Source organism: Strongylocentrotus purpuratus, unplaced genomic scaffold (genome assembly GCF_000002235.5).
Source record: "Strongylocentrotus purpuratus isolate Spur 01 unplaced genomic scaffold, Spur_5.0 spur5_scaffold_14, whole genome shotgun sequence".
Taxonomy (NCBI): domain Eukaryota; kingdom Metazoa; phylum Echinodermata; class Echinoidea; order Camarodonta; family Strongylocentrotidae; genus Strongylocentrotus; species Strongylocentrotus purpuratus.
The window spans coordinates 33,369,562-33,387,886 of NW_022145599.1; the positions used below are offsets into that span (position 1 = coordinate 33,369,562).

Genomic DNA, 18,325 nt, shown 5'->3' on the forward strand with positions numbered 1-18,325 from the left:
TATATCGGAGGAGATGAGATAATCACGAAACACTCCTTTAAAGGCCCACTGCACTACTTGTAGCTACTTGCGCCCTCTATATAACAACCAATGCCTAATCGGTGACCATTGGTCCCCCATGATCCTCTTTTTCTTATGTTAACTGAGAGCTGAGTTGATGAGATAACCACCTGTCCAGTGACCTTGCAGAGCGCTCTAATCCCTCCTGTAAACTATGGCAGATAAGCTTTAAAGGGATCGTTTAACAATGTTAAATCTGAGATACACGGCCCTACGTGTTAACAGTGTCTGTGATATGGTGTAATATTGAAGCTCTAAAAAAATTGCGCTTCAAAATGATTAAGAAGTGCCTCAAAAAAGTAAAAATCTTTGAGTGACCGGTTTTACCATACTCGTTTTCCCCAATAGACTGTAGTGTTATGAAAACCGTCAGGCGAACGGTTTTCAAAATTTGTAATTCCAATCATAAATATCAAGATAATCAGACAGGCGATCGGCTTGTAAAAGTCATGGGGTTCCTGACTGATCTAAAGGTTTATAATTATCAATGCATCATGAGCTAAATCCAGAATTTTTTGTCAGAATCTGAGACAAAGTTACCGGATCCCTTTAATATTTTGGCTTTGAGTTCATTGCCATTCTTCTAGGGATATTTAAAAGTTACAGGTAATTGTTGACTGAATAGAGCAAGCTAATGATTAATTTACATAATGGCTACGGAAAAAAGTAGACATAAAGTCTACAGTTTTGTTATAAAGTCTGTCTTGATCGAGCACTGGGGGTAGAGGGGGAGAGTTTCTTGCTGGGCGTGGCAGTGGAGAGGGATGTGGTACTTGGTGTATGGATGCAATTCGAATCTTGACCCTGCTCTTGGTGGTAGAAATACTCGGCTTTGCCAACCAGATGCCACAATGTACTCAGATTAACCTAGTTCATGTAGATGGGGTGAGGGGAGAGAGAGAGAGAGCCATACATAGAGTAAAAGAGATATAGAGAGACATACACAGTGAGATCCAAAAAAAAAGAGTAAGAGGGAGAAACAATAGATAACAAGAAGAGATGAGGAGAGTAGGGGAGAGAGATAGAGTGAGAGAGAGAGAGAGAGAGAGAGAGAGAGAGTGAAAGGAGGCGTGGGATTAATAACGATATGATATGAAAACAAAAAACAATACAATAGAAGAATTTAAAAGTATTTCTTTATTTTAATATATCTGGAAAAGGTTCGGTCTTGTTCGTTTAAGATACAGGAAACAAATACCACTAGTCAAATATATTTGTGCTGAAGCTATCATTTTTAATGTGATTTCAATTCTAAGGTATATAAGTGGGCGTTGTTAAGGATTGTGGAGAGGGACGGGGGGGGGGGGGGAGGGGGCATGGGAGCTGTGGGGATGAAACACCCAAAATAGAAGCGAATCTTCTGTTGAAAAGATGTAATGACTCTTTACCTAATACCCCTCCCTTGTCCAAATTAAATAACGACGCGCAGAAGAATTGCCGGCTATGACAGCAAGCCTTCATGGTAGAGGGCTGTTTCACCACTGAGGTGTGAAATAGGTCCCCCCCCCCCCCCCCGAAAAAAAGAAAAAAAAAAGAAGAAAATTTATGAAAAAAAATGGATAATATATATATATATATATATATATATATATATATATATATATATATATATATGTGTGTAACATTAAATTACAAAAATGAAGTGTAGATCCCTTTTTATTCTTCAAATGGTTTAACTCACCCTGAAGTAGCCACTGAATGGATGATCGAGATCACCAATGACGTAGCAAAGCAAACTAATTGAGAAGACTGTTATGATACACATCATGAGGTCCATTTGACTTGACTCCGTCTATAAAAGAAAATATTGAAAAAGGGGAGTCGAAGATAGTAATCATAACTTACAAATAGTGATCTACAGAGCATGGATCTGAACATTATCATGATTTCGGTGGTGGACATTCAACACATAGAAATGGTATTGTGAAGTCGACATGCGTCCGTCCCGTATGAAGGCCCCCACCCGGGCCCCCATAAAATGTTGGGAAACAATAATGATAATCACACAGCATGGGCTGAATTATAGCAGTGGCGTATCCCGCATAGGGTGAAATCGGTGCATACAGTATAGGCCCCTTGCTTTCACTTATTGAGTAAGGTGGATCTCCTACGCGATATAAATGACTTCTTCAATGCCTGGACGCATCTATGCCACTCTCAGATTAGCACACATTATTAATGGCGTCACCTGTGCCTTAGGGGGCGAAAAGCGAACTGTATCTCTGTAACTAATGGGGTCCTGAAATTGGACCTCCATTAAAAATCCTATCCGAGGGACCGGTGTTTAACACGGCAATATAGCCCCTGTGTGTCTATGGAACGGGGGTAGGGGGGGGGGGGGGTACGTTAATACACAATACAGGCTTCATCCATCCGCCTGGGTTGGGTTCGAACCTACGAACTTTGCTTCGACAGAAAGACGTTTTACCGATTAAGCCAACTTCCATCCTTCATCTGAGGAGGATTCTACCCCTGCTTATCTATTTCAAGACCTGTCACTAATGAGAGAGAGAGAGAGAAAAAAAATAGAGGGAGGGAGAGAGAGAGAGAGAGAGAGAGAGAGAGAGAGAGAGAGAGAGAGAGAGAGAAAAAAAAATAGAGGGGGAGAGAGAGAGAGAGAGAGAGAGAGAGAGATCTTACCACAATAAGCATGACGCCGAAGTAAGAGAAGAATCCCAGCACCTCTAAGAACGTCCAAAGTAGAGGGTGTACCGTATAGTGTAGGGCCATGTTACGCTGTGTCGAACAGGTCGCCAACTCTTGAAGATTACTTATAATTTTCTCCTGCGAAAGAAAAATATGAACATTTTATGAAAATTAGATACGAAATCCAATAATTCCATTATCTAAATGCGTGCAGGCTATAATTATCTATGCTTTCATTTGAATGAACACTATACCTATCCTACTTTCATCAACCATGACAAAGATAACCAGTTGCATTTTTTTTTAGGTCTTGCTTAGGTGATGTAGTCATTATTCGCAAAGAAAAAAAGTTAACAAGATAGGCTAATATTTCTAACCTACGTTATTCTCTAACCTTCCAATTTACAGTTCAGTTAATGAAAAATCGGTTGGATACCAGTATTACAATATATAGAGGAGAAGCTAATTTGTGAAGTTCATGTTTTCATGCGAACAACTTTTTTTTTCTTAATGAACGAATGAAAGAGAGAGAGAGAGAGAGGGGGGGGGGGAGAGAGAGAGAGAGAGAAAGAGAGAGAGAGTAGAGGGAGAGGGGTAAATGGGGTGGGTGGGCTGGTAATGGGTGAACATGGGTAGAGACTTACGACGATGGTAGTATCACAGAGGTCTCTATCTGTGTCATCTTTCTGCAAGACATGGACGACGTCCCATATCTGACCGGCAGAGTAGTCATGGTGGTAGTCCTTGGAGCTCACACCCCGTCGACCGGTAATCTGCTGCATGATAGAAATGATCTCTGTCTTCACCAACCTGTAGATCTGGGAAGACGAGCAATTTGAATCGAGAAACAAAAATATGAATGATATCCAAGAAATCGAATTATATCATTTCATTGCTTCCTTTCATTTATTTTCATATTTCTCATGTTACATATACATTTCAAAATAAAGTACAGGTTGTTTTTTGCGTGATAAGATAACAATCAATAATACATAATAAATAACATAAGGATAAGTGGTCAATAGAGAGTATTGATTTAAATGAGAGAAATATAAAGGGACCTACATGAAAGCAAGCTTGTAAAGCTGAAGGCCCCGGTGAAATAGCTTGTGGTAAGGGATGGAGGACGGATATAAATAGTGACCAATCCAAATAAATAACAAAATAAAAAAGGGAGAGAATAAAGAAACATGCTGGGGTGGTGCTGTTTATATTGTCACTCCCTTTCTTAAAATGTAGACATAAGTATATGCCATTCTGCTACTCTGAGTTCCCGGTAGCTTTTATGATGTGACCCGGTTACTCAGGTCAAACTTGGACCTTCACTCTATTAATTTAATTGTAAAATCACCAATTAAAATGGCCGAGGAGTGATCACTTTTTCACGTTTTCAGATTGATGTTTTTAACATGCTAGAATCTACCTTTATAGCTTTGACTCCAGTAGGTTGAAAGTTTTCATTTACCATTTCGAAGGGGGAAAGGTGATCAACATTTGTGTTGCCTTGCGGTTAGTGTTCTTAACAAATCAAGGGCTATTCATTGTATCTTCTTTAAGTGCACGAAAAAAATCACATAACATTTTTGTGATGACATCACCTACCTGATATGACACATTATGTTAGCTTTGATTAATATTCCTTTTATAAACTAAATATAAATAGGTACGTGGCAGATTACGAAAGTGCTTTGCTGGGTTAACGTAAAATGACCAACTGCCAGTCTTTGGGAAATGTTAGTATCCAGAAAAAAAATGTTAAAGAAAAAAAAATGGATTAACTTTGCTTACTTTGAGTCTATCTTCTGTTGTCAGTGACGTCATCCTTGACGTCATTGCGAGAATCTGATCGAGGAATCCTACTTCGGTGGAGACTGTGGTTGTGATACCGCGTTGCTTGTCCAATACGGATTGAAAAGTAAAACCGAATGTGACTCTTTATTTAAAGAGCGAGAAAGAAAAGAAAATAAATAAATATATAACAATCCATAGGAAAACTATAGTAATAATTTCTCATGAAAACTCGATTTCCAAACACACAAGAACATCGACTAATTGCCAGCTCATTATATCTCATTCCTCTAAATTATCATTTTCAATAGGAACAACAAAACAAAACAAAATCAGTCGGACTATATTATATTTCTTGCCTAAGAAGGTTTAGGTGAAATGAGAACCTATCGAATATAAACTTTGCTCACATCTGGTTTTGAAGGGAGCTCTTTTATTATTCTCAATCCATTCAGAATTTAAAAAAACAGTAAACATATCTGGAAAGGTTTTAAGATTCTACATCGGACATGTAAGCTTACTGTGAAAGAATTGTTGTCTTCGATCAGAAACATCTACTTTTAAATACTTTCTGATACACTGTAAAATAATGTCAACACTTACGCATATACAAGCCCAGCTGGTGCCATGAAGCAGGCTGGAAAATAAGAAAGGTGAGTCATCAGCCATCATCTTTAATTCCATTATTATGTAAGCGAATAAATCTAAACACTAGACATCGTTGATACTACTGATATACCTTAGGCTTTTTCACATTTCTGTAGTCAAAGAGTGTTATTTTGACTTGCTATCCAGATAGCAAATTCGGCCTACTGCATGCACTACATGCTTGTCAGAAAGATACACGGACCCCAAAACTGAAATTCACATAAAAATTAATGAGGACGAGCATTATAATACTAGTCTACTACTAGTACTACTACTACTACTACTATTACTACTACTACTACTACTACTACTACTACTACTACTACTACTACTACTACTACTATTACTACTTCTACTACTATTAATAATGATAATAATAATAATAATAATAATAATAATATTCATCATAATAATAATGTTAACGTTTCAATGCGCTTCAAAATTATTTTGGATATTAGTACCTCGGCTTAAGCTAACGTATTATCAATAACGCTTATCAGAAATCTATAACAACTTTGTTCTCAGACAATCAAATACAAGGATTTTTGTGGCTTATAACAGTTATTGTAACTTTTTGTTGATAATATAACAAGTTGTATGGAGCATGACCAAGGTATACAATGTATACCTGGGTCGAGCGTGGCAAAAGTAGATTTATGTCTTGCCAAAGGACGTTAGTGCTGCGGCGTGGATCCGAACCCGACACCTTGTGCTTCACAGTACTTTTACCAACTGGCGCTGATTTAAACACGTTGTAACCAGTTCTTTTTGGGCCAGACCTCTCTGATATCACGTTCCTCACTTCAGCACTTGCAGATTAAGGGGATGGGATTAGACATGGGGTACAGCCGACATATATCCCCACCCTTCTAAAACCTAAGTGGCATATACCTTCAGTACACAAGCCCTTTCCCAATGTTTGACCGACAATGGGATAACTATTTTTTTTCTTGCTAACTTGTGAGAAAATTTTGAGTTTTGAATTGTACCGCACTTTTTTTTTCAATAATAAATTTCAAGATCCGCCTCTGACTTACCCACACCATCATTGATATTGGGTAGACCATTGGGCCAGAAGGCGGCTATCAGAGGGGCTCTAAGTAGGAGTAGACAGGGGCCGATAGATAGAGAGATGATGGCTGGCAAGGTGATGAGAAACAAAGACAGGGGTCTGTTGTAATGTCGTCTTAGTGCCTCCATCGATTCGACTTCTCCGGAGGTTAAAACTGTCAGGAGAAAAAGCGAGTGTTACGATAACGAATATAAGTTTCAAAATCTAATTAACCTCACAAGAAAAAAGGAAAAAGAAAAAGAAAGAGAAAGGGAAGAAGAAGAGAATAATAATAATGATAATAATGATGATGATGATAATGATGATAACAAGAATATTGCTACTACTGATACTGCTTATATTGCTAATAGTGATAATAATAATAATAATAATAATAATAATAAGATGATGATGAAGAAGAAGAAACCAACGAAGAAAGAGAAAAATAAAGAGATGATGACGGTGGAGGTGATGATGAGGATGAAAAAGAAGAAGGAGAAGAAGCAAAATAGAAGAAGGAGATGATGTAGAAAGAAGAAGAAAAGGAATTGGAAAAAAAAGGAAAGAGAAAATTAATTTAAAAAAAATGGAAGAAGATAATGAATACAAAAAATGTCGGACACTGGTGGCATATTTTTTCCTATTCATACATGTATTTGTGTTTTCACACCGATTACGATTATTACAATTCATTATCAAAGTTAATATGGATTGAATATGCAACGTAGATACTTTGATGGGCACAACATTTCTGCCAACCTAATATCTATATGCACATCTCTTTAATATGATATCGAATTTACGGGTGTAGAATTTTGTCCTTCTTGTGTATTGCGTGGGATGCCATGGTTTCGGCATACTTCTGTCAGTTAAATACAAACATTCTAGTCACATGAATTAAAGTGTTTGAGTGTTAATGCCCTACTTTCAATTATTCAATTACAACTTTTGCTTTTCTTTTGTTGATTCTTCAGTATAGTTGTTTGACACATATTACTATATTCATTCATTTTATTCCGCGTCAAGATAAAAACATTATTATATAACATTGGAAATACAAATATATATATAATGAAATATCTAAATTGGGAGGATTATGAAAAGCATACAAATGGCTTGTTGAAAATGATTCTCATATCGTTGCCGAAGAGGTCAATCATGCTGGGCAGCCATTTTTAATCGTGAGGTCATCATGGATATTATAATGTTGGTAAATTCTGCCATACGAAATGGATAACAGCATGAATATTCTGCCATATTACGCAATTTTTTATTCAACCTTCAACAATGTTACCGAGTCAAAATACCACCACTGAATATTTGGCATCGGAAAAGAGACGCAGACACGGGATTGATAAAAACAGGAGACTTAAAGAAATCTATTTGTGTCATTCTCCGTATTCTCAATGAATATTATTATTGTTATCATGTTTTTAATTACAATCAACATTTTTATTTTCATCATTATTATTATCATCATTATTCTGATAATTATTTGTTGTAATAATCACTATTATTGTTATTGTTATTATTGTTATTATCAATGTTATCGTTAATATTTTCATTATTTGTATTATCATTATTTTTGTTATTGTTGTTATTATAATTATCATAATCATATATCATTATTATTATCATTATCATTATTTTATAAAAATCATATACTCACAATTATCCGGTTGCTCGCCGCATTGAGATTCGGTCATAGACCCAAGTAGAATAACCTCAACTTTGTCAGCACTATTGCTTCGGAATTGTGGCCTTTTCGCTCTCCTCTTCCAACACGTTGTAAACATGAGTATCATCATCCCTTAAACACGATTAACAGAATGAAGTAGTGCGTTACATTTCTTTGATGGAAGAAATCTCAGGATGATGAATAATAAAGATGCTTAGGGATATTGATCATCGTGCAATTCCAAAATAAATATATAAACAAACTGAAATATTAAATGAATAATGAATATAACATTTAAAAGGTCGGAACTGGTTTCAGAGTTTAGCATGACTATCCCATATTAGCGTAATTCTACATCTCTTTACCATGTTAGGGAGAATTACTGTTTATTAAATCATCATGAAGAATTAATGTTAGAATGTGTCAAGAATACAATCAATACAGCCTTCAGGAAACTTTACATTTCTCCAAACATGCAGGTCCTGCTCCTCCACCCCACCCATTCTCCTCTACGTCCTCTTTGTACCATCACAATAACCACCTCTGTATATATACTTCTACCACTATACTACTACTACTACTACTACTACTACTACTACTACTACTACTACTACTACTACAAATAATAACAGGTGATGATGATAATAATTATAATAAATTAAAGGTGATAATAATAATAATCATAATAATAATAATAAAAACCGTAACAACCACAACAATAAGAACCATTATAACAATGATAGTAATATTATAACAATAAATATTCTATGATGATGATGATTAACATGATGATGATGATAATGATGATGATTATGATGGTTGTTATTGTTATTATGATTGTTATAATTAGCAGTAGTAAAAGTAGTAGTAGTAGTAGTAGTAGTAGTAGTAGTAGTAGTAGTAGTAGTAGTAGTGGTATACAGTGATGGTGTTGGTGGTAATAGAAGTGTATCATTGTTGTTGTGTTTTTTAAAAACCATCATCATTACTAATATTACGATAATGATAATAATGCCCCGATAATTAATATTATGCTTCTGAAGAAAATAGTCACCAAATAATAACAAGCCGATCAATGCGAAGGGAGGAACCATCATTTCAGTGAGAGTCACACCATCCTGAGATGACATCCCTGGTGAATGTTCGGGCTCCGACTCCGGCTCTGGCTCGGCCTCGGGCGTGGTTTCTGGTTCGGGCTCCGGTCCCATGTTTTAAAATATGGTAGAAAATTTCTCTCAAAACGGAATGGCAGCGGCTCAGTGAAGATATTTCACCTGTAATGGAACTCGTGATTTATTCTGTTGAAGTCGTTGAAAGGATTCCTATTGGGAAAAATCACATTCAGAATCTAATTAAAGATCTTATTAAACATGTAAAACCTCTAAAAAAAAAATGGCTTAATTGACAGGTAAAAATGTATCACTTCCCACGTCGTATCTTTACAGTACTGAGTAGTAGGACAGCTTAGTGTGCTTTTGAAAGAAAATAGAAAGGCGTGAAGAAGGGGAAGAAGAAGAAGAGAGAGGGTAACTATTAGTATTACGAGGGGAAAATAGAGAGGGGAAAGAGAGAGAAAGAAAGAGAGAAAGATTGGATAGATTGTATTAGGAGAGTGAGTGAGTGAGAGAGAGAGAGAGAGAGAGAGAGAGAAAGCGTAACTATTAGTATTACGAGAGGAAAATAGAGAGGGGAAAGAGAGAGAAAGAAAGAGAGAAAGATTAGATAGATTGTATTAGGAGAGAGAGAGAGAGAGAGAGGGTAGAGTAGGGGGGGGGGTAGTCTATACGGTGACACGACATTTGCTCCTGCGACAATTGCTCCGGGCTTTATTTCGTCTAAGATGTAGGGTTAGGGTTAGGGTTTCAATAGGGTTTTATGTTAGGTTTAGGGTTAGGTTTAGGGTAGGGTATAGTGTTGAATCCAGGGTTGAAGTTAGCCATTCGATTAGTGTATGAAATTTACAGCGGAGCAATTGTCGCCGGAGCAAATGTCATGGATTCGTCTATACATCGCCGAGGAGAGAGGGGGATGTAAGGAAGAAGGAAAAGCAGTAAGCTGCAGTATTACGTACGAATGCATGCTATATGTCCTAACAAGCAACCCTCTTTCCAAATGAAGAAAAAGAAAACACACACAGAGGAACGCAATACCATTCAAAGTTTGAAATTCAAAATGAATGCATTAATTAGAGATAATCACTGGTCATAGTCTACATAGCAATGTTCAATATTCAATCTATGGACATACAATATTTGCTAAATTCGATGTCGGACCCCATGGAAGAACAGGCGTATTTTGTTAATACGCCTGAAATGGGCTATCCGCCGTATATCTCATTTATGTATGTATTTGTATGTTGTGATGATTTTATACGGAAATAAAAACAAACAAACAAACAAACATGTTGGGATGGAAGATTCTTTGAGGACAATTAGACCTGTGGAAGAAGAACAAGAAATCAGAGCAGTCTATACAAACGTGTCTAAAATTCAAATGTGATAGCGCCTTCCAACAGTAGTATCATGACCGAATAATATTGTTCATTCTAACATTATAACCCGCAGGCCTAATCTGAAATATATCTGGTATACAGAAGAGAATTACCAAAACGGATACAAGCGATTATGAGTCAATTATTAAAGCCTATTAAAATGACCTACATAATAATGAACTCTAATTGTCCAATCAATCGTCAAGACGATTCTGTACATCAGGCAGAGTGAGTGACCTATATTACTCCGTGATTGGTTGTTAAAACTGTCAAAATAAGCAAGGGCGGATCCAGGATTTTGTAAAAGAATCCAAACGCCACTCCAGCGTTGAGATAATGTGTAAACAGCAAACTTCCTTGAATATGGTTGCTTGTCAACGTTAATAGGAGGTGCCACAAAAGAGCAACAGAGGAGTCTGAGCCAAAAACTGACAGTCATAATTAGTGAATTGATGATGATAAAGTGAGCAAGAGGCCCAGCTGTCACCGTCATTATTGTCGAGTGAAAGTTGATATTGAAAAGTGGTTAGCGTGAAGTATGAGTTCTGTATTCACACATCGCTAAGCAACGAAAAAACGCAAAAAAATATTCCTAGAAAAATATTTTGTCATGCAGTGTGTGTAGCCTGAATCACTGTTCTATATGCCATATTTGTTTTGATAATACAAATAATAAATTATATTTCTAAATAATAGAAGCGTTTTAAATCAATTTGCCAAAACAATCAAATGTATCTTAAAGTATAAAGGATATTAACGACTTATAAATCAAATTTAAACAGGAAGAAGTAAGCAATGTCAGGAACAAAACAAATTAGTAATATGCAATGAGAAAGAAAATGAATTGTAATACATACTAAAACTATAATATAAAGACAAAAACGTAGTGAAAAAAATCGATGAGGCATAGATAAATTAACAATATAATATGAATCGCATAATATGAAGTTGTCTTCAAGGTAATTACACAGAACAATTTATCAGAGAACAGTGTAGTTCTCATTTCATCGAATTCAGGAAATAATAATTTTGTTCCATGTATTTTTAGTTTTTAGTAAATTATAGTAAATTGAATCAAGGTCACATCAGGCTTACTTTTTTCCGACATGATCGTAACATTAAATATTCCAACAATATCCACCATGGGAGATGGGAGAGTGGGGGTATAATGTCCTGCCCCCTTTTGGCAAAGATATATTCAGGAAAACCTCATAAACGATACAACCTTGTCCCTGTTGCATTAAAATTTTTATCAATAACAAGTTACAATAACTGTTATTAGCTACTGAAATCGTGGCATTTGATTGGCTAAGAGCAAATTTGTACATAGAAATGTAGTATTTCTCTCCCCTTTCCTTTTCTTCTCTGCAAGTCACTCTTTTTCATTATTATTTGTATCGTTGTATCTAAGTTGAGGGCTGCGGGCAGGTCATGATCGATCAAGCTACTTTGCTTATTTTTGTAGCCCTCCTGCATCTTATGTATGTTAATTATGCATTCAATATATTTGTTTAAATTCAATATATTTGTTTAATATCGTTTATTATCTGTATAAAATTATATACACTTGAAATATTGTATCAAGCCATATTATGTTCATGAAAATGTATGATGAAAAAAAGGAAAAAAGATGCAGAAACCAATAAATCAAATCAAATCAAATCAAATCAATTTGTCATTGATAACAAGTTTATGAAACAGGGCCCAGTGATTGTTTAAAATAGTCGTTATGTGGAGTAATAAAGGGACACCGCAAGTTGGTCAACGAAAGTAAACGTTTCCTTTACCGGGGGTAATAATCCAGGGGTGATTTTCAGGGGATAATACACCAGTTTACAGTTGTGTGCGCCATTTTAAACAAAGCCAATGACCTAGAGGTCATGTATTTATACGTAAATTAGGATTGCGCCCATGCAAATGTTGATAATATCACTGCCCTACGCGCTGCGTTGTGCGCGCACATCATCATTTGCATGGGCGCAATCTTAATTTACGCATAAATACCAGAGGTCAGAGGTTATTGGCCCCGTTCCGGGGCCAATGACCCGGGGTCAACTGTCTGCGCATGCGCACTGATACAACTGTAAACTGGTGTATTGTCCTGGTACGGCCCTTCCTCTACGGCCCCTGTCTCGGGGACGCTGTAGAGGCCTATAATCTGTAGGGGCCGGCTTAGTATGTCTCGGCCTGTAAATATTACACGAGCTTCTTTATCATAATACTATTTAACCCGTTGTATCACCTCTTGAGTTCGGCGCAAACGTTAAACTTTAGCTTCTTGAATATAACAACAAATATTTGTAAAGCACTTCTAGATCTATGTAAGCATAGCTGATACTGACATAATCAAATCTCCAGTGATTTTATAAAATCTCCATCGAATCATTTCTGATCAATGGATTTGGAGAGGAAAACGGATTACTATGACCTACTGTACATTATCCTTTCAGAAGTTCATCAATGTAGTAAAACACCAATTTGATATAGTAACAAAGAAAATCTTTTTTCGACAAAATCTATATAAGCTTGATTGACCAAAACTTACTGATTTATAAAGAATAATAACAGTATTCCTTTCCCGATTGTTCTTGAAAACAGACAAAAATATAAAAATTGCGAACATACTGTATACAAAACCACAAAGCACCCAAAGATCTTGCGTTGTGGATCGCGAAAACATGCACTGTATCTAGATGGTTTAGCATAACACTTATAACAGCTTACCCAGTATAATAAGTCAGCTATGACGAACAAAATCAGATCCTTGTAGTTGCGAGCTTCAACCGTTTCTATTTAAAAGGGAAATTTCAGTAAATGTTTGTAATCCTAGCTGTAATATGAGACACTCTCGTGTACTGTACGTCACCGCTACTATATTGTACTGACTTTGGAATAACCACTCTGTGGAATAAGTAAGGGTGGTCTAGCTCGGTCGGCGCAGTCATGGCTCACGCGGATGTATAGAACGGTTGCGTGCAATTAATGTTGATGATAAATAATTCTCTAATAAAGGGCGCCTATTTTGTCCTTTACTTGAGACAACTTTTCCTGATATTACGTCATGTATCATTTTGAAACAAAAGAACACTTTATGAAAGAGAGAATCATACACTACCGGGTCTTTTATAATTAGATGTTTCAAACTTTCTTTTATGACTTCCAAATCTTCTTTTTTATTCCGTTCTTTTTTACTGAAACGTTTGCGCGTTATTTTCTTCTTCTTGCAATGTTCATCATTTTATCTTGTTCTGCATTAGATTGCTTTATCCCCTTCTTAATTAATGCGAATGTAAGAATACCAAGAACTATATGAAGAGGAGAGAGAGAGAGAGAGAGAGAGCGAGGTAGAGTGTGTGGGGGGGGGGGGATAGTCTATAAATGGCCGAGGAGTGACTATTTCTTTTCTCAAAATGCCAAATTATTACTTTCAACATGCTACAAAGGTTCGAAATGTTTATAAAAATTGACAACAAATAGTAAATCCTCATCTTTTTTTCTCCCTATAGGACGGAGGAACTGCATAGCTTTCTTGGGTTTGTGTGACGTCGATGAAACCATGATGAAACTAGTAAAACAAAAAGTGTCAAATGCTACTGATTAATGCAAAGATTGACGTTACGAGGGAAGTACAGGGGCTGTGATTCAGTGTATGCTTACTCCTAAATACTGCTTATATAATAGCGTCGATTCCTCTGTTTTAGAGTACTCGCGGGCACTATAGATTACGTTCTGGCATGACACATTACTATTAGGCCAAGGTCTACGCCCCGTGGTTAACAACCACGTCAGCTTCTAAGTTAATCCCACGTAAGGATGTCCCTAATCATGGTTCACAATAAACAGACAAATTAACTAAACAGTAGTTCAACATGCGAATATGGATGAAGGAAACGTAAGATGACAAGGCACGCAACTGACATCGATTGCAGTAATTCAGGATATTGTTTTCCAAGCCAGAAAGTTTTAGGCTGAGCCAACATCTTACCAGAGATAGAAAGCATACAGATATAGTGTATTATAACAGACTAGAATATATATAATAATGAAAACACGGGCCCTGGCTACAATAACAAGTAAAACTAAATAAGAAATGCTCACTAAAACTATAAATGGGCTTTAAAATAACTCTTTCTGATTATTCATATTGGCTGCATATTATGTAATACATAAACGAACTGTTAATGGAATTGATGTTTTCTCGTAAAACTATATGTACGTTTTAGAAAAGAAATAAATGAACTAAACTGAATCAAAATCGGTAATGTTTAGAACATGGGAGAAGGGAACGAAGACCCAAACCATTATGTTTCTATCATCGGAAAACAAACAAGCAAACAAAATGATGGAGGAAGCGTCAGTTTTTTTGTTGTTGAAAAAAAACAAATGTTTATTCTTAACACATTACAAAAGACGTGAGGAGATTATTACTTTGTTAGGTAATGAAATTGAAAGACAATGGAGCAACGTTTCAAAAGGTGCAAATCACATGACTAATATCTTAAGCTGTAAACTCTGTATTGAACATTAATATCATATGCATCTTAAAACAAAGGCGCCTCAAAAGATAATACAGTAAATTTTCATTCTTGAAGGCATTCAAACAGTCCAGTCCGAGTAACAAAATACTAGTATAAACATGAAGAAAATCATTTGGACGTACCATTGCCATTCTTGTAATTTAGCGTTTACTCTTGAACCTGTGTCAAAAAGTGCATTGGACAAATTTCCCCTTTCTTTGAAAAATAATTGCATGATTACTCACGTAAAATAGCTAATATAAATAGTTATGGTTTCCGCTAATTTTCATTTATTTCATTTGATTTCGACAAAGGAACTTTTCAGAAATATTACCACGACACTTGCATAAATAAACTCACAACGAACACATGATAACTAGAGAGTATTCTAAATACCATGGTCCGTATTATAGTCAATTTAAACAAGGTCTAGTATAGTGCATGTTTACTTTCCATTCTCTTCAACATGCTTTTATCCCTCATGATGGTTTTCACTGAATTTGAAGAATACGGCACTTTGGGGGTAAATTATTTCAAATATACATATAAATAATGTTAATGCCTATGTCATGATGATTTCATGAGCTACAAGACAGCAATACAAGACATTCATACAAATGCGTTTGTGGATGTGTAGGTGTGGGTGAGTTGAACCTCCTATAGCACCGTGGGAACTGCATCTTTATAAAACAATAAGTGTGATGTGACGGTGAGAGACAAACCAAATCAATAACGTCAATAAAAAAATATTGGCACGTGAATAAATACCGTTCTTGTGGGCCATTACTTTGAACTCGGGTTAAAATTGACAAAGTAAGAAAAGGAGAGTAAAAGCGGATATAATTTTAATAAATGAATACAATTAGAAGATAAGTAGAAATCAACATGAATAAATAAATAAGATAAAATCATCCAAATTACCGATGAACATTTTTTATTTCCATACAAATGGAAACCATTGAAAAATTGTCTTAATTCATTTAAACTGATAGCAATTTCAATCATTTATCTACGACTTAGGATATTTCAGAAAGTATTCTATGAATATACTTCAAAATCAAACGTCCAGTACTATTTCTTTAATTTGTTAGTTACATTTGTCAAATAATCTTAACATTTCAAAATTGTTTCAAATCTCTCGTGTAGATTAAAGATGCAGACATTAAATCTAACAAAGGTGTTAGATACATGATCTACAGATCTAACCCTCCTTTCATATTCAACCCGAGTTCCGAATACGGCTATCGTGCAAATTTTGTTATTAACCAAACCTCCGTGTGATTTTGTGTTTTTGTGTAATTTGTGAACTCTTCAATATCGTGATAATGTGTGGTGGTCAAACAAATGAAATATGCAAAACACAAAATAATACATGGAACAGAGATACGAAAAAAAACCGGGTTACGTTATAGATATTGAAAATTACACATGTCCTGAGAGAAAAAAAAATGACATAATTATAGCTCTGTCGTAACTGTTCAAAATGTGCTGTCCGATTCCTGAATAATGTCTAGGACTCTGGGCCCCATCACACTTCTTAATCTTGATGTAATAGTTCCTGACCTCTCATGGAAGCATTCAATTAACTCATAACATTCCATTTCGTAGTGACCCTTACACATTATCGGCATGAGTGTCCTGGAGAATATATATGTATGCATTAGTCAGCTATGACAATTCCTAGCCGGACAGCTAACATCTGGGTGATTGTCCCACCCTGGCAATTGCCTAACTTGGGTAGTAAAATTTCCGGACAACAACAAATTTGACACAATCGTCGAGAGAGAGAATCATTATATAGACGACTAATACCAGGACAATGGTTGTCCTTTTATGACAATACCTCATAGACATATTGTCTTTAGTCATAAACATCCTTTAAAATATAAACTAGACGATACCCCCACGGAGAGACGATTACTACACGAATACCCCGGACGATTGCAGTTACTACAAGACACTTATCTTTCCGGAACTATCACCCTTCTGGTACGATATTTCTTTAAACAAAACATTATCACTGTGATTGGTGATTGCCCTATGATTTAATTGTACGATGTATTTGCCAAGGCTGCACATGTCCGGGAAGATAACTTCTGGGATCAGTCGACCTAAAATCTCATTCCACTTTTCACAATGACTCTTGCAATATGATGAGATTATATTAAGTATATCTACCTTCTACGTTTAAAAAAGCATCACATGCATACAAATAGATCTTTGAACTGAAGCAGACGATATCTTATGTGAAAATATTTCAATATAGCCTTAACATAAAAAAACACAAAATCATTGTATTCAGTTGCAATATCAAAATCGTAAAAGAAAAAGGCAAACATTAATATATGAGATATATAACTAAATAACTGATTGCTATCGACAGACAAAAAAAAATATTTATACATGTTGATAATCAGTTTGCAGATCAAAACATTGTAGGAAAAAAAACCTTTAAACTTCAAACTACTTGCACAGTGGTAGAAACACATTAAATGGAAGCTCATTGATTCGCAATTACGTCAACGATTATGGAATTTTCCACATTACGTAATTTTTAAAATTGAAAAATAAAACCGGACAATCAGTGCGTGTGTGGGATAAACTTTGTTTTCTTCTCCAGTCTTGATCAATCAGATCTGACAATTCCAAATGGGAGCAACCTATGGCGTCTCTATCCAAAAATTATCATATTGGATTAGCACCTACCCATGTCGTTTATGCACGTTATGTGAAGACTCGAGAGCAGACCACTAGACCAACTCACATCTCTTCAAACTAGTGATTTAATCACTATAATGATGTTAATAATATGAACCCTTCCCATTCATCTGCTTCATTTGATGGTGGTGATATTATTTTTGTAGCATTGTAGCAACATAGCATTGGTACATTCCAATATATCAATGTATTAATATTAATGTTAAATTATCTATTCTGGTTTCTTCTCTCGCCGCCCACAGAAATGGCAGGCTGCTATTAAGAGTACGACGATGAGAATAAATGCTAATGATCCTAGGATAGCAATGATAATTATCCAGTTTTGCTCCAGGCTTGTCTGAGGTAATGCTGACGGCGCAACGATTTCTGCAAAGGAATATGCACACAAACTAACGGTTAATATCAGGGAAACTTAACTTTCCAAAATGAAATTTCCAATCCCCATTTGCATTTTTCAAAATACACTGTACGTTACTATTGTACAGGCTTTTTGTACATGGTGAGAGCAACAATAGTTCTAACCAAATGATCAACAAAACATTCAATCCTTGAGATTATAAATTATATTGAGTGCACTTTATTACTGCGTTTCTTTCAATATGAAGTTATCGTTTTCGAGGATGTATCGAGGACATACTCATAGATATCACTTTCTCTGATGAAAAGAAAAGATTTAACACAACATCCACCCTTGCTGTCTTTAATGAATAGATTAACCATTCACAGAG

At 35.7% G+C, this 18,325-nt stretch overlaps 2 protein-coding genes across 2 annotated transcripts in view; both read right to left on the reverse strand.

The window, feature by feature from the left end:
- Positions 1 to 517: 517 nt before the first annotated feature.
- LOC754319 lies at positions 518 to 6,377 on the reverse strand. Its single transcript, XM_001185164.4, has 7 exons — positions 6,180 to 6,377; positions 5,098 to 5,131; positions 4,495 to 4,639; positions 3,351 to 3,524; positions 2,701 to 2,844; positions 1,742 to 1,852; positions 518 to 927 (listed from the first exon to the last, which is right to left on the reverse strand). Exons 1-7 carry the CDS (start codon positions 6,340 to 6,342, stop codon positions 751 to 753), a joined length of 948 nt encoding a protein of 315 aa, XP_001185164.2. The 5' UTR covers positions 6,343 to 6,377; the 3' UTR covers positions 518 to 750.
- Positions 6,378 to 14,720: 8,343 nt separating this feature from the next.
- The window catches only part of LOC583013 (neurogenic locus notch homolog protein 2), a 51,523-nt gene continuing 47,918 nt past the window's right edge, over positions 14,721 to 18,325 (reverse strand). The window contains exon 49 of the mRNA XM_030984792.1: positions 14,721 to 17,963. Coding sequence (XP_030840652.1) covers positions 17,809 to 17,963 — 155 coding nt within the window. The 3' untranslated portion in view covers positions 14,721 to 17,808. The remainder of the gene's footprint in view (positions 17,964 to 18,325) is intronic.

Coding starts and splice junctions, on each gene's coding strand:
- LOC754319 (XM_001185164.4), bottom strand. CDS start 6,342: ATGGAGGCACTAAGACGACATTACAACAGACCCCTGTCTTTGTTTCTC. Junction 1,853..2,700: donor TCGGCGTCATGCTTATTGTG/GTAAGATCTCTC, acceptor TTTCTTTTATAG/ACGGAGTCAAGTCAAATGGA. Junction 928..1,741: donor CATTCAGTGGCTACTTCAGG/GTGAGTTAAACC, acceptor TACATGAACTAG/GTTAATCTGAGTACATTGTG.